At 48.6% G+C, this 14,172-nt stretch overlaps 1 protein-coding gene across 1 annotated transcript in view; it reads left to right on the top strand.

The window, feature by feature from the left end:
• Nucleotides 1-6,068: 6,068 nt before the first annotated feature.
• The window catches only part of LOC309523298 (NF-kappa-B-repressing factor-like), a 63,547-nt gene continuing 55,443 nt past the window's right edge, over nucleotides 6,069-14,172 (top strand). The window contains exon 1 of the mRNA XM_082207086.1: nucleotides 6,069-6,682. Coding sequence (XP_082063212.1) covers nucleotides 6,390-6,682 — 293 coding nt within the window. The 5' untranslated portion in view covers nucleotides 6,069-6,389. The remainder of the gene's footprint in view (nucleotides 6,683-14,172) is intronic.

The following is a 14,172-nucleotide window of genomic DNA, read 5'->3' as shown; positions in this document are numbered from 1 at the left end:
TGATTGGTCCAAGAACAATGCAGCAGTATGATTGGTTGGCAGGAACCACCCAATCATGCTCCAGATATAAGTGAATCCACAACCTGATTGGCTTACAGTAGAATTCCAGAATCAACCAATCATGTGCAGCCCATTGTGTAAATAATGTATATAAAGCAGATACTTTGAGGGGACTTTCATTCATTCCTCCTCACCACTATGAGCTGAATAAAGAGCATGAAATCACTTTGCGACTCTGGGTATATTTCACTGGCGACGAAGGTGGGATCCCGCTGAGCTGACTGCCACACACAGCACCGCAGCACCACCACCTGCCGCACCGCTGCCTCGCACCGTGTATCCAGGCTTCAGCTCCGGGACACAAGGAACTCAGAATGGCAACCGACAGCAGCTTCTCGCCGTTCAACCCAGCATCTGGAGACTGGGAAGCATACGCCTCCCGTTTCACCTTCCTTCTAGAAGCCAAAGGGGTCACCGATGAAGAAGACGCCAAGAAGAGGGCGATATTCTTCAGCATCTGCGGAGAGGAGACATTTGAAATCGCCCGGGCTCTCCTTGCACCTGAAGACGTCGCTACTGTTCCATACAAAACAATAATGGAACAGCTGAAGGGGCACTTTTCGCCGCAGCCCTCAGTGGTGGCTCGTCGAAATGCCTTCTACGCAAAGCGACAAGCCCCTGGGGAAACCATAACTGGGTTTGTGACCTCTCTCCGCCAAGCTGCCCGGTTCTGCAACTTCTCAGAGCTGGAGAACATGCTTCGTGACCGCCTCGTCGGTGGCCTGAAGGATGAGAAGCTGCAACAACGCCTCTACGCCAAGAAGGACCTAACGTTCCAGGTCGCTGTGGAGGAGGCCCTGGCAACGGAAGCTGCCAAGAGGTCGGCGCAAGAGGCACGGCCGAGCCTGCCACCCCAACCGAGGGTCCACCATGAAGACCTCACCGACGACTCAGAATCTGACAGGGAGGAGGTGCACCGAGTACAGCAGCGCACTCAAGCAGCCCACATACCACAGCTGCCTCAACGAGAAGGAGGGAACTGCGCAAGCTGCAGGGAAAGTCACGAGAGGAGGACCTGCCGTTTCCGCAACGCAGAGTGCAGGCAGTGCAGAAAATTGGGACACATCGCCCGGGTGTGTCGAGCTCGGCCCACCCGACGCCAGGCATCAGATGACCAATCCAAGAGCCCCAGGTCCCGGGGCCCAACGCACCAAGGCAACTCTACGGAGCTCACGGACTTCCAGGTATACCAGTTGCCCCACCCCAACGTAGAGAAAATTTATGTAGAGGTACAGATAGAGGGGGCCCCATGCCGCATGGAGCTTGACACGGGTTCAACTCTATCCATAATCTCGGCAAGGACCTTAAGGAAACTGTGTCCTACTGGGGGTCCCAAACTCAGGCCGGCCCCATTCACCCTCCGGGACTTCCAGAAACGTAAGGCCCCCACAATGGGGGTGGGGACCTTCAGGGTGCAATACCGAGGGCGGACGCGGCAACTGGACTTGCTCGTGGTCAAGGGCCCCTACATTAGCTTACTGGGATTGGCATGGTTTGGACCACTGGGGCTAGCCATCACCGGGGTGAACCACACTACCTTACAAGTGGACGTGGACGCCATATGCAAGGAATTTCCAGGGGTTTTCGATGGGAAATTGGGACAGTATACGGGCCCCCCCATTGCTCTACAGCTTGACCCCGCAGTACGACCGGTCAGGCTCAAGGCCCGCTGGGTCCCGTTCGCCCTGAAACCCCGTATAGACGAGGAATTGGACCGGCTCGTGGAGCAAGGAGTGCTGGAGCCGGTGCCTAATGCCCCCTGGGAAACCCCAATCGTCACACCCGTCAAGCCTAATGGTTCGGTCCGCATCTGCGCAGACTACAAATGTACCATAAACAAGGCCCTCACGGCCCATGCATACCCAGTGCCAGTGGTCAGCCATGTCCTTGCCACCCTGGCTGGGTCGAAAATTTTTGGCAAGCTGGACTTGGCCCAAGCATATCAACAGCTGCCAGTAGATGAGGCCACAGCAGAGGCACAGACGATTGTGACGCACAGAGGAGCGTTTAGGGTAAAGCGGCTGCAATTCGGTGTCAGTGTGGCACCAGGCATATTCCAGAATCTAATGGACTCGCTCCTTAAAGGGATTCCTGGCGTCACCCCCTTCTTCGATGATGTGTTGATTGCCGGGCCCACACCAGAGGAGTTTGAGGACCGCCTCCGCACCGTTCTGCACCGTTTCCAGACGGCGGGTCTCAAGGTGAAGCGGGAAAAATGTCTACTAGGAGTGCCTCAGGTGGACTTTCTGGGATTTATGGTGGACGCAGAAGGGGTCCACCCGACTGGGGACAAGGTACGGGCCATCTGTGATGCCCCAGCACCCAAGAGCAAGACTGAACTTCAGGCCTTCTTGGGACTATTGAACTTTTACCATTCCTTCCTTCCCCACAAGGCGGCGGTAGCAGAGCCCCTACACAGACTCCTGGACAAGCGGGCCCCTTGGGTGTGGGGCCAGCGCCAGGAGGCTGCATTCCTGGCAGTCAAGGACTTGCTTGTCTCAAACTCGGTCTTGGCACACTTCGACGAGAGGCTGCCGGTGGTGCTAGCATGCGACGCCTCGCCCTATGGCATTGGCGCTGTCCTGGGACACCAACTCCCGGATGGAAGAGAGGTACCGGTGGCATACTTTTCCCAGACACTCAACGCAACCGAGCGGAACTACTCGCAAATAGACAAGGAGGGTCTGGCAATCGTGAAGGGAGTAAAAAAATTCCATGATTTCTTGTACGGGCGGCCCTTCACCGTGGTGACTGACCACAAGCCGTTGCTTGGCTTGTTTGCCCCCGAAAAGCAGCCCCCCAAGTGCTGTCTCCTCGCGTCCTCAGGTGGTCAATTTTCCTTGCCAGCTACCAGTATGCACTGATTCACCGCCTGGGGAAGGCAATGGGCCATGCAGACGCCCTCAGCAGGCTACCACTACCGGAAACAGGCCCCGACCCAGCACCCGCACAAGAGGTTATGAGCCTGGAACTGCTTCCCGACCGCCCCATTCAGGCACAAGAATGGGTACCGTCCACTTCCACGTCCGCAGCCATCCGGGTACTACGCAGGCTGTTTGCAACCCACGGGCTCCCTGACACACTCGTCTCAGACAACGGGACTGCATTTACGTCAGGAGAATTCCAAACCTTCACAGCGCAGAACGCCATCCGCCACATCCGTTCGGCGCCATTCCACCCTGCCACCAATGGCCAAGCAGAACGCATGGTGCGGACCACCAAGGACACCCTTCACCGCATGACGCAAGGGGATTGGGAGTACCGCCTTGCCACATTCCTCCTAGCACAGCACAGCACCCCCAGCTCAACGACTGGCCGGAGCCCTGCTGAACTACTACTGGGTCGGCGCCTTGCAATCAGATTGGACCGCCTTCACCCCGATAGAGCTCAGGATGAGGTAGTGGTGGGGGAAGGCAGGAACCCCCGGACCTTCGAGGCCCAGGACCCAGTGTACGCAAAGAATTTGGGGGCAGGCCCAGCATGGGTACCCGCCACAGTCACCAGGGTCACTGGCCCCGTGTCGTACGAGGTGCTAACGGATGGGGGGCAATGCTGGCGCCGTCACTGCGACCAGATACGGCGACGATTCCCAGGAGAAAACCAGGAGGAGGAAAGGTCAGAGGAGTCCCAAGGGAACAGAGGGGCAGTGAGGCCCATAGACCAGGAGGGGCCAGCAGGAGAGGCAGAATCAGTAAATACAGAGAGGACCCGCGAGGCCGAAAGGACACCGGAACCAGAACCACGACTGAGCGAGCCGGTTGCACCAGACCAAACAGGCCCATCACAGCCAGCATCCTTGGAACACGAGCCAGAACCTGAACCCCGGACCAGGGAACACCACAGGCCGCAACGCACACGTAGGCCGCCGGCATACCTTGAGGACTATGAATGCGACCTCCTGGGCAGGACTGGAACTTAGAGGGGAGGGGTGTTATGTACTGAGTTGAATAGGATCCAAACTGCAGCAGTCTGATTGGTCCTAGAACAATAGGATCCAAATTGCAGCAGTCTGATTGGTCCTAGAACAATAGGATTCAGAATGCAGCAGTCTGATTGGTCCAAGAACAATGCAGCAGTATGATTGGTTGGCAGGAACCACCCAATCATGCTCCAGATATAAGTGAATCCACAACCTGATTGGCTTACAGTAGAATTCCAGAATCAACCAATCATGTGCAGCCCATTGTGTAAATAATGTATATAAAGCAGATACTTTGAGGGGACTTTCATTCATTCCTCCTCACCACTATGAGCTGAATAAAGAGCATGAAATCACTTTGCGACTCTGAGTATATTTCACATGCGTATGATGCTTTTTGGGTAGTCTTTGGCTAAGTGGTTGGGCAAAGCCAAAAGTTTTTAAAAGGGTCTGCACTCCTTTGTCCTGGGTTCCTGACCTCCTTGCAAATGGGAAGGGGGGGGGGTTTCTGTTGCAACAGGAAATAAAGATATACTTATTAGCCCGAATAGAAGATGCACCCGCAAATAAGCTGCACCTTTAAAATTCAAGGTTTATTTGTGGGTGCGGCCCGCCTCTCGACACTACTGCCCTGAACAGGGGGCAGGGGGTGGCTGGCACTCGGCGCCCCGTTCCCCAAGCCAGCACTTGTTTCAAGTGTGCTGTGTGCCCGCCTCCTGGCACTACTGTCTCCCAGTACTCCCTCCCCAAGCCGACACCGGGGGAGGCTGGGGAGCACCGGGCGGGTGGGCTGCGCACCGTTGCCCCACACTCCCCGGCTGCTTCTGGTGGGGGAGGGGAGCCGCATCGCTTTGCCAGAGGCCTCTCCCCCTTCCTTACGGTAGCTTGGGAGACGCAGTCAGGATGGGTGCAGTTGTCTCACACACCCTGAAGGCCCTCGCGGGCAGCTGTTTCAGCAGTGATACCGTAAGGTCACGAATATAAGCCGCACTTTAACTTTTCACAATTGGAAATGGGGGGGGGGAGTGTGGTTTATATTCGGGCCAGTGCAATACTGTACCTTGCTTTTGCTGGATCCTGCCTCAGCTCATTATTCTCTGACAAATAATGAACTTAGGGGATGTTAAAAGGCACCCCCCATTTTCTGGTAACATATCTGACTGGGTTGCCCCAGCCATGCTGGACGGCTTCCAACATATATAAAAATATAATAAAACATTAAACATTAAAAAACTTCCCCATATAGCTGGCTTCCCCAAACTCGGTCCTCCAGTTGTTTTGGGACTACAATTCCCATCATCCCTAACCACTGCTCCTGTTAGCAAGGGATGATGGGAGTTGTAGTCCCAAAATAGCTGGAGGGCCAAGTTTGGGGGTGACTGCCATATAGGGTTGCCTATGCTTGGGGGTTGCATAACTCTATACCCTCTAACATTTCTCCAAGGAAAACAGGGGCATCCTAAGGAAAAGCCTGACATTCCGGGATCAAATCAGAAACCAGGATGGCTTCTGTAAAACTGGAACTGTCCCTAGGAAATAGGGACACTTGGAGGATCTGAGATACTGGGTCCCTTGATGGGAAGTTGGACTTTAAAAGTCAAGCCCATTTTTTCTTATACCAATGTGAAGGTAAAACGGAGAGGGGAGAGACCCATGTATGCCACCTTGAAAGGTGGGATAGAAATGTAATAAGCAATTTTAGTTTTTGGACTTCATGGTCTTTCCTCCAACCCTTTTAGGTGCCAACTTTACTTCAAAATGTGGCAAGCCAGCTGTGCTGGATTGGGGGGCCCTCGGGCTCATTCTGCTCAGTGAGTCTCTGGACCGGTGCCCTAGAGTCTTAACTCTTATGGCTGCCACTCACTATCTGCACTCTTCCCACCTTCACATAATCCGAGAGCTCCGCTCCTGGGGCCCTCCACGTCTCGAGGTGTCGCTGTGAGGAGCGAAGCATCCCTTTTAAGCCGCTGAACTGCTTTACTACTTATTGGGCCGCCCAGTTGACCCTCTCGCGCGTTTTTTTTTTGTCTCTCCGGAGATCTCGCGGGCCTTGGACGTTTTATTCCACCCACGTGAGCCGAGTGTAACAAGCGAGGGGGGAGTGTGCGACGGGAGTTACATTGTAGCAATGAAAGAAGAGCACTAGGTGCGCGCATACACGAGAAAGAAACGAGGGGGGGGGGCTTGAGGGAGAAAAGGAAGCAGTCGCTTGCACGTGTGAACAGATAAATTTGTGCCCTTGTGTAGCTGCTGCCGCTCTTCCTCCTTTCTGGATCCGGATCAAGGGAAATCCGGATCTGGCTGCCAGGCAGCTCCTTCCTGCCTCTACCTACCTACCACGACCCTCCGTTAAGCTTCGGTACTCACACAAGCCGGGTCCGTTTGGCATTACTCCCGAAAAGGCCAGCCCATGGCCAGCGGAGGGTGGACGCGACCCGGTGAGGATTTCCCATCCTCGCAGCCGCCGCCTCCTCCTTCCCAAACGAAGCAGCCACCGCCGCCTCAGCCTACTGCCGATGCTGCAGCCGCCGCTGTGGAGCACGATCTAGAGCAGTGGCGCGAGAAGCAGGAGAACGACAGGTACTGGGTTCTGCGCAGGCAGTTCCTCCTCCGCAACCTGCGGGGCTACTCGGACGCTGCCGCCTTCCAGAAGCTTCTGGCACTGTCTCATGCTTGGACCAACCACGTCTTCATGGGATGCAGGTGAGATGAGGAACGTTTTCCGTTTATTATGCACTTCCCCATCCCATCTCTGCACACATGAAGTCCTCAGTCGCGCAAGTAATAACTGTGATATATAGCCAAAGACCCTTGTTAACAAAGAAGAGGCTCGGATTGTTAATAGGGAGGTGGGGTGGGGGGAAACACACGCGCACACACACACACACACACACACACACACATGCATATCCTTCATCCATCCATTCAGTGCATTTCCTCTTGTTTGTTTAGGAACACAGGAAGCTGTCTTATACAGGTCCGTGTACAGTGGTACCCCGCAAGACGAATGCCTCGCAAGACGGAAAACCCGCAAGACGAAAGGGTTTTCTGTTTTGGAGGCGCTTCGAAAGACGAATTTCCCTATGGGCTTGCTTCGCAAGACGAAAGCCCATAGGGAAATCTCCGGGGACCTCTTTTAAATGCTGGTGGTGGGGAGCAAAGCCTTTCCCCCCCTCCGGCCTTCAGAAGAGGTCCAGGAAGGCCGGCGGGGGCCGAAAGGCTTTGCTCCCCACCGCCAGCATTTTAAAAGCAGTCCGGCATAGCAGGGAAGCGCTTCCCGCTATCGCGGACGGCTTTTGAAGGCAGGCGGGGGGAGCAAAGACTTTCGCCCCCCGCCGGCCTTCAGAAGAGGTCCTGGACCTCTTCTGAAGGCTGGCGGGGGGCGAAAGTCTTTGCTCCCCCCTGCCTGCCTTCCCGGGCCAGCGGAGACTTCTCTGCTGTCCCGGGCGATCTTAAAATGCTGGCGGGCGGCAGCGAAGCCTTCGCTGCCGACCCCCAGCATTTTAAAAGCCCCCGGGGCAGCGGAGACTTCTCTGCTGTCCCGGGCGATCTTAAAATGCTGGCGGGCGGCAGCGAAGCTTTCGCTGCCACCCACCAGCATTTTAAAATCGCCCCGGGACAGCGGGGGCTTTTAAAATGCTGGCGGGCGGCAGCAAAGCCCTCCTGTCCCCGGAGCTTGCGGGGCGGGAGGTGGGGAGAAGGGCTTTTCTTCCCACCCCCAGCCTTCAGAACAGCCTTCTGAAGGCTGGCGGTGGGAAGAAAAGCCCTTGTCGTCCCCCCCCCCCCCCAGCCTTCAGAAGAGGTCGGGGGACAGACTGTCCCCGGACCTGGTCTGAAGGCGGTTTCCCTAGGAACGCATTAATTGATTTTCAATGCATTCCTATGGGAAACCGTGCATCGCAAGACGAAAAACTCGCAAGAAGAAAAAACTTGCGGAACGAATTAATTTCGTCTTGCGAGGCACCACTGTAGTTCAATATTGTCTGTACTGAGGGGTAGGGGCTCGCCAGGATTTTTGACAGGGTCTGGAAACCAGACCTTATGATGGATGATTGAGCGAGTTGGGTATATTTAGCCTTGAGAAGAGAAGACTGAGAGGTGATGTGATAGCCATCTTCAAATATCTGAAGGGTTGCCACATGGAAAATGGAGCAAGCTTGTTTTCTCCTGCTCTGGAGTTACAAGAAAGAAGATTCCAACTGAACATTAAGAAGAATTTTAGGATGGTAGGAGCTGTTTGACAGTGGAACAGACTACCACTGGAGGTGGTGGACTCTTCTGCACTGGAGGTTTTTGAACAGAGGTTGGCTGGCCCTCTGTTAGTGATTCTTTAGATGTGATTCCTGCATCACATGGGGTTGGACTAGATGACCCTCAGGCTCCCTTCCAACTTTGGATTTCTAAGGCATCTCCTGGGAGGGCTGGGGAAAAGAGTCAAAGATTGAACCTGGGGTCTCATGTAAACAAGGCAGATGCTTTATCACTGAGCTATATCCCTTTCTGTTCAATAATTTTGACATAGAATGCTGCCTTTTCCTGAGTCAGCCATTGTTCTTTCTAGCTCAGTATTGTCTGCAACAGTGGCAGGGAACCTGTGTCCCTCCAATGTTGTTGGAGGCCAAATTCCACCAGCCCCACTCGTCTTGGCCAGTATTATTGTTATTGGTCAGGTATGACAGGAGTTGTTGGAGTCCAATTAGGTCTGAAGGGCTACAGGTTTCCCATCCCTGTAGTTCTCAAGGATTTCTGACAGGGCTCTCTCCCAGCCTTACCTGGAGGTGCCAAGGATTGAACCTGGGCCCTCCGTACAAAGCAGATGCTCTGCTACTGACCTTAGCTCCCTTTTCCTCCTCTTCTCATTATTCTTTGTTCACAACTCATTTTCCTTTCCATTCAGTGATTTTCAGTGTTAGTATTTAATATTTATATCATGCTGTAGCAATAAATACTAAGAATAGGTTACAGACAGAAAACCAGTAACAATGCAATAAACAAGAGTACCCTGTGATAAAACCATCCACTTGAAGCAAGCAGTCATTTAAAAACATCAAGAGCATAGTAAAGAAAAACCTTTTGGAAAAACAGTAGCAGAACTAACCGTGAAAAGACTGCTTGAATAAAAACACTTTTGCTTTGGGTTCAAAAGGCAACAAAGAGGAAGCTGGGCAAATCTCTGCAGGAAGAATATTCCACAGTTTGTATTCTTGTGAGCACCCCATTAGCACCTGTCTGATTGCCATTATAGAGCAGCGACAAAGCCTGATATTCTGCAGTGAAAGGCAGAATATTAAATGTTCTGTTTACCATCTTCATTGAACCACAAAGCGATTCCAAGTTCCCAACACCTTTAAGACCCTACAGGTCTTCTTCAGGGGAATATTTGCTTATTGGCTTGGTATCACTGTCATTGGTCAAAACCAATCCTTGGATCATCTTCTACTTCACAAGTAATATTTTCCCGACTATGTTAAGGTATTGAATATTTGTGTGGTTCAATAAATCTTGTGGACCTCTTTAATAGTCTGCCATGTCCACTGTTGTGGCATGGATGGGCCTTTGGTTTGCACCTGCAGGCAGCCCACGTTTCCTTAACTTTGCATCATTTGGGGCCCAATTTCTTCTCTCCAGAATAATTCATCCTCCATTATTCACTCCCCGACCCACAAACAAGGAAGCTAGAAGCCAGTGCTTCCAGGTCAGAGGGCAGGATGAGTAAGTTGTCTTAGAATCATAGAATTGTAGGGTTAGAAGGGACCACAAGGGCCATCTAGTCCAACCCCCTGCAATGCAGGAATCCTTTTGCCCAAATGGGCTCATGATCTACTGACTGAGCTATTTAGAATGGAGCCCCTGGTTTTTATCGGCTACTGGGGCCACATCTGCAGCAAACATTTAAATCATTGTTATACCACTTTAAAAAGTCATTGCTTCAATCCTGTTTAACTCTCAGAGCTACAATTCCCAGAGTTCCCTGTGATTATTTAACCACTTTGAGAATAGCAGCTCTGTGAGGGGAATAGGGGTATCATAGTGCTTTAAATATATATTCTGGATTTGGACATAGTCAGCATAGCATACAGTTGCAATCAAAATTATTCAACCCTCATTGCGAATCAGGTTTATTGTCAAAATTACAGACTTTCAGCTGTTTGCAATAAGCAAATCAAACAAAAGCGATTGAAATAGCTCAACACAACGGATGCTTCAAGTGGTTTTCCCAAATTCAGCTGAAATTGCAACTTATACGGGCTTCCCCAGTCTCACTATTATTCAACCCCTTCATGACAAAAATCTTTAGTACTTAGTAGAGCAGCCTTTTGCTGCTATGATGTGCTGCAAATGAGATACATAGCCAGACAGCAGCTTCCAGCAGCGTTCCCGAGGAATCTCAGCCCATTCCTCATGGCCTCTAGTTCAGTAATATTCTTGGGTTTGTGTGCTGCAACCGCCTTCTTCAGATCCCACTAGAGATTTTCTATGGGGTTCAAGTTAGGTGACTGTGATGGCCGCTATAGAACCTTCCAGGGCTACTTCTGCAACCCACCCTTGGTGAAATTTGAGGTATGCTTGGGATCACTGTCTTGTTGGAAAATCCAAAGATGCCCAAGCTTCAGCTTACTCACAGATGGCATGACGTTTCTGTGGGAATGTTGTGGACAGTAGGAGAGGATATATTGATTAAATATTATCCTTCCTCACTCATGCTAGTGAGTGATATAGATATAGATCTCAGAGCTCATTCCCCTTCACACAGCAGAAAGCTAGTTTGCAGATTAATTTGAATCTCTTTAGTTAAGCAATCCAATCTGGCATGCCCAGATTGGAGTATATTCCTGGTAAGATCCCTTAAAGACTTGTGTCTTTTATTTCTTTTTTCCTTATAAGTAATGAAGTTTACTCACATTCAGTTCACAGTATGATCCCTGAAGGCAGCCTTTAGCTTGTAGTTACAGATACAGTGTGGCTTACATCCTTGTAAGGATGGGCCGATGTGCTGCTGGCACAGAGCCAGCAGACAGCATCAGGAGCAGTGGCCAAAATGGAAGAGAGTGGCAAAAGAGAGGATGGATGGCGGCTGGAATAACCCCCCCCCCCGTCTGTGTCCACTCTAGGGAAACAAGGAATGTTGTATTATTATTATTTTCAAATCATTTTTATTGATTTTCCAATAAAAACAGCCAATTAACATATTCATATCATAAGCCAATTAAAAACAACAAACTAACATAAAAAACGACCAAATTACCATCCGAATTATTAATAATATTTTTTTTTGGGGGGGGGGCTCCCCATAGTCTGGGCCTTTGAAGTGTATCTCCAATATCTTCGATCCTGCCTCTTGTTGTTTTCATGTTTTCCACATCCCTATCTTAACCCTTTATTTATTTATTTTAAAATATTTTATTAAGTTTTCAAATACCAAGTTAGAAGTATACACAGAGAAAAGAAGTATAAAAAAGAGATAAAAGAAAGAAAAAAAGAAAAAAAAACCCAACCATTCAAAACGTTTTTTGTATAACTAAATGGACTTCCTCACATCTCCCTAACCCTGCATTCTTTATAATAAAAATATCAGCAAGTTATTACCTTGTTTCATACCTTATTTTATACTTTTCAGATGTTGTACTTCTGGATTTAAAGTACTTTGTTTTATCAAATACTTATACCTTAAATTAAACATAATATTACTTTAAATTTCGACCTTTTCTTGCTTATAGCTTGATTTCCTGTTTCACAAAATCTAATTGCTGGAGCTAAAGTTTCCGAATCGTGCAAATTCTCAACATTCATACAACTTATATTGTTTTTGTAAATAGTCCTTAAATTTTTTCCAGTCCTCTTCCATTGTTTCTTCTCCCAAATCTCGGATTCTGCCAGTCATTTCAGCCAGTTCCATGTAGTCCATCAATTGCGTCTGCCACTCTTCCAGTGTGGGCAAATCTTGTGTCTTCCAGTATTTTGCGATGAGTATTCTTGCTGCTGTAGTAGCATACATAAAAAAGGTTCTGTCCTTCTTTAACACTTTCTGGCCGACAATGCCCAAGAGGAAGGCCTCTGGTTTCTTAACAAAGGTATATTTAAATACCTTTTTTAACTCGTTATAAATCATTTCCCAGAAGGTCTTCACTCTTGGACATGTCCACCAGAGGTGAAAGAATGTCCCTTCAGCCTCCTTACATTTCCAACATTTATTATCAGACAGGTGATATATTTTTGCCAGCTTGACTGGGGTCATGTACCACCTATATATCATTTTCATAATATTTTCCTTCAGGGCATTACATGCCGTGAATTTCATTCCGGTGGTCCATAACCTTTCCCAGTCCTCAAACATGATGTTATACCCAATATCCTGAGCCCATTTTATCATGGCTGATTTGACTGTCTCATCCTGAGTGTTCCATTTAAGCAGCAAGTTATACATTCTCGAAAGTACCTTAGTCTTTGGTTCAAGCAATTCTGTCTCTAGTTTCGATTTTTCCACCTGGAATCCTATTTTTTTATCCAGTTTAAAGACCTCTTGAATTTGAGCGTAATGCAACCAGTCTCGCACCTTATTCTTTAATTTTTCTAAGCTCTGCAACCTCCAATTATCTCCAGTTTTTTCTATTATCTCCCAATATTTCGGCCAGCCGGCCTCGATATTGAGTCTTTTCCGGGCCTTAGCCTCCATTGGTGATAACCATCTCGGGGTCTTATTTTCTAATAAGTCTTTGTATTTTATCCAGACAGTAAATATTGCTTTTCTGACAATATGGTTTTTGAACATTTTGTGAACCTTTGCCTTGTCGTACCACAGATATGCATGCCATCCAAAAGCATTGTTAAACCCTTCCAGATCTAGGACGTCAGTGTTCTCTAAGAGTAGCCAATCCTTCATCCAGCAGAAAGCTGCAGCTTCATAATATAACCTTAAGTCCGGCAGGGCAAATCCCCCTCTTTCCTTTGCATCAGTTAGAATTTTAAATTTTATCCTGGGCTTTTTGCCCTGCCAGACAAACTTAGAGATATCTTTCTGCCACTTTCCAAAACATTCCACTCTGTCCACAATCTGTAGGGTTTGAAACAAAAACAACATCTTTGGCAATACATTCATTTTTATGGCTGCAATTCGACCCAACAAGGAAAGTTTCAATCTTGACCAAGTTTCTAGATCTTTTTTGATTTCTAACCAACATTTTTCATAATTGTCTTTAAATAAGTTCAAATTTTTAGCAGACAAATTAACCCCTAGGTATTTCACTTTTTTAACCACATTTAACTCTGTCTCTTTCTGAAACCCTTCTGCTTCTAAAGGTGTCAAATTTTCCCCCAAAACCTTAGTTTTTTGCTTGTTCAGCTTAAATCCCGCCACCCGACCAAACTCATAAATCAATTCTAAAACTCTTTTCGTACTAGATTCTGGCTCCTGTAATGTTAAAACCAAGTCATCTGCAAAGGCTTTCAGTTTATATTGTTTCACTCCGACCTGTATTCCTTGCACCAACCGGTCCTCCCTAATCATGTTCAAGAGCACCTCCAGGACTGAAATAAATAAAAGAGGGGATAGGGGGCACCCTTGTCGTGTTCCTTTTTCAATTTTAAACTCTTCTGTCACCACATTGTTAACTATCAATTTAGCTTTTTGCTCTGAATAAATTGCCTCTATACCATTTTCAAACCCCCGTCCCACTCCCATCCCTTCCAAATTTTTCTTCATAAACTTCCAAGAAATATTGTCAAAGGCCTTCTCTGCATCTATAAAGATTAACACTGCTTTTGTATTGATATTAGTTTGCAAGAGTTCCAAAATGTCAATAATATTCCTAGTGTTATCAAACAAGTGTCTACCTGGGAGAAAGCCTGCCTGGTCTTTATGAATTACTTCATTTAGCACTTTTTTAAGTCTACTTGCCAAAATATCTGCAAAAAATTTGTAATCCACATTTAGGAGTGAGATGGGACGGTAGTTCTTAAGTTGAGTCTTTTCAGATTCCAATTTGGGTATCAATGTGATGAAAGCTTCTTTCCACAATTCCGGCGCCTTCTTCCCCTCCATAATCTGATTACAAACCTCCAATAATGGTTGTATCAAAAATTCTTTCAATGTCTTATAATACTTGGAGGTAAGTCCATCTGGTCCTGGAGATTTGCCTAGTTGCATATTCTGAATGGCACCCTCAATTTCTTGTTGTGTTATTTTATAATTCAGG

This window comes from Podarcis vaucheri (assembly GCF_965113315.1).
Source record: "Podarcis vaucheri genome assembly, chromosome: W".
In the NCBI taxonomy this organism is placed as follows: domain Eukaryota; kingdom Metazoa; phylum Chordata; class Lepidosauria; order Squamata; family Lacertidae; genus Podarcis; species Podarcis vaucheri.
This window is presented reverse-complemented; position numbering and strand designations above follow the sequence as displayed.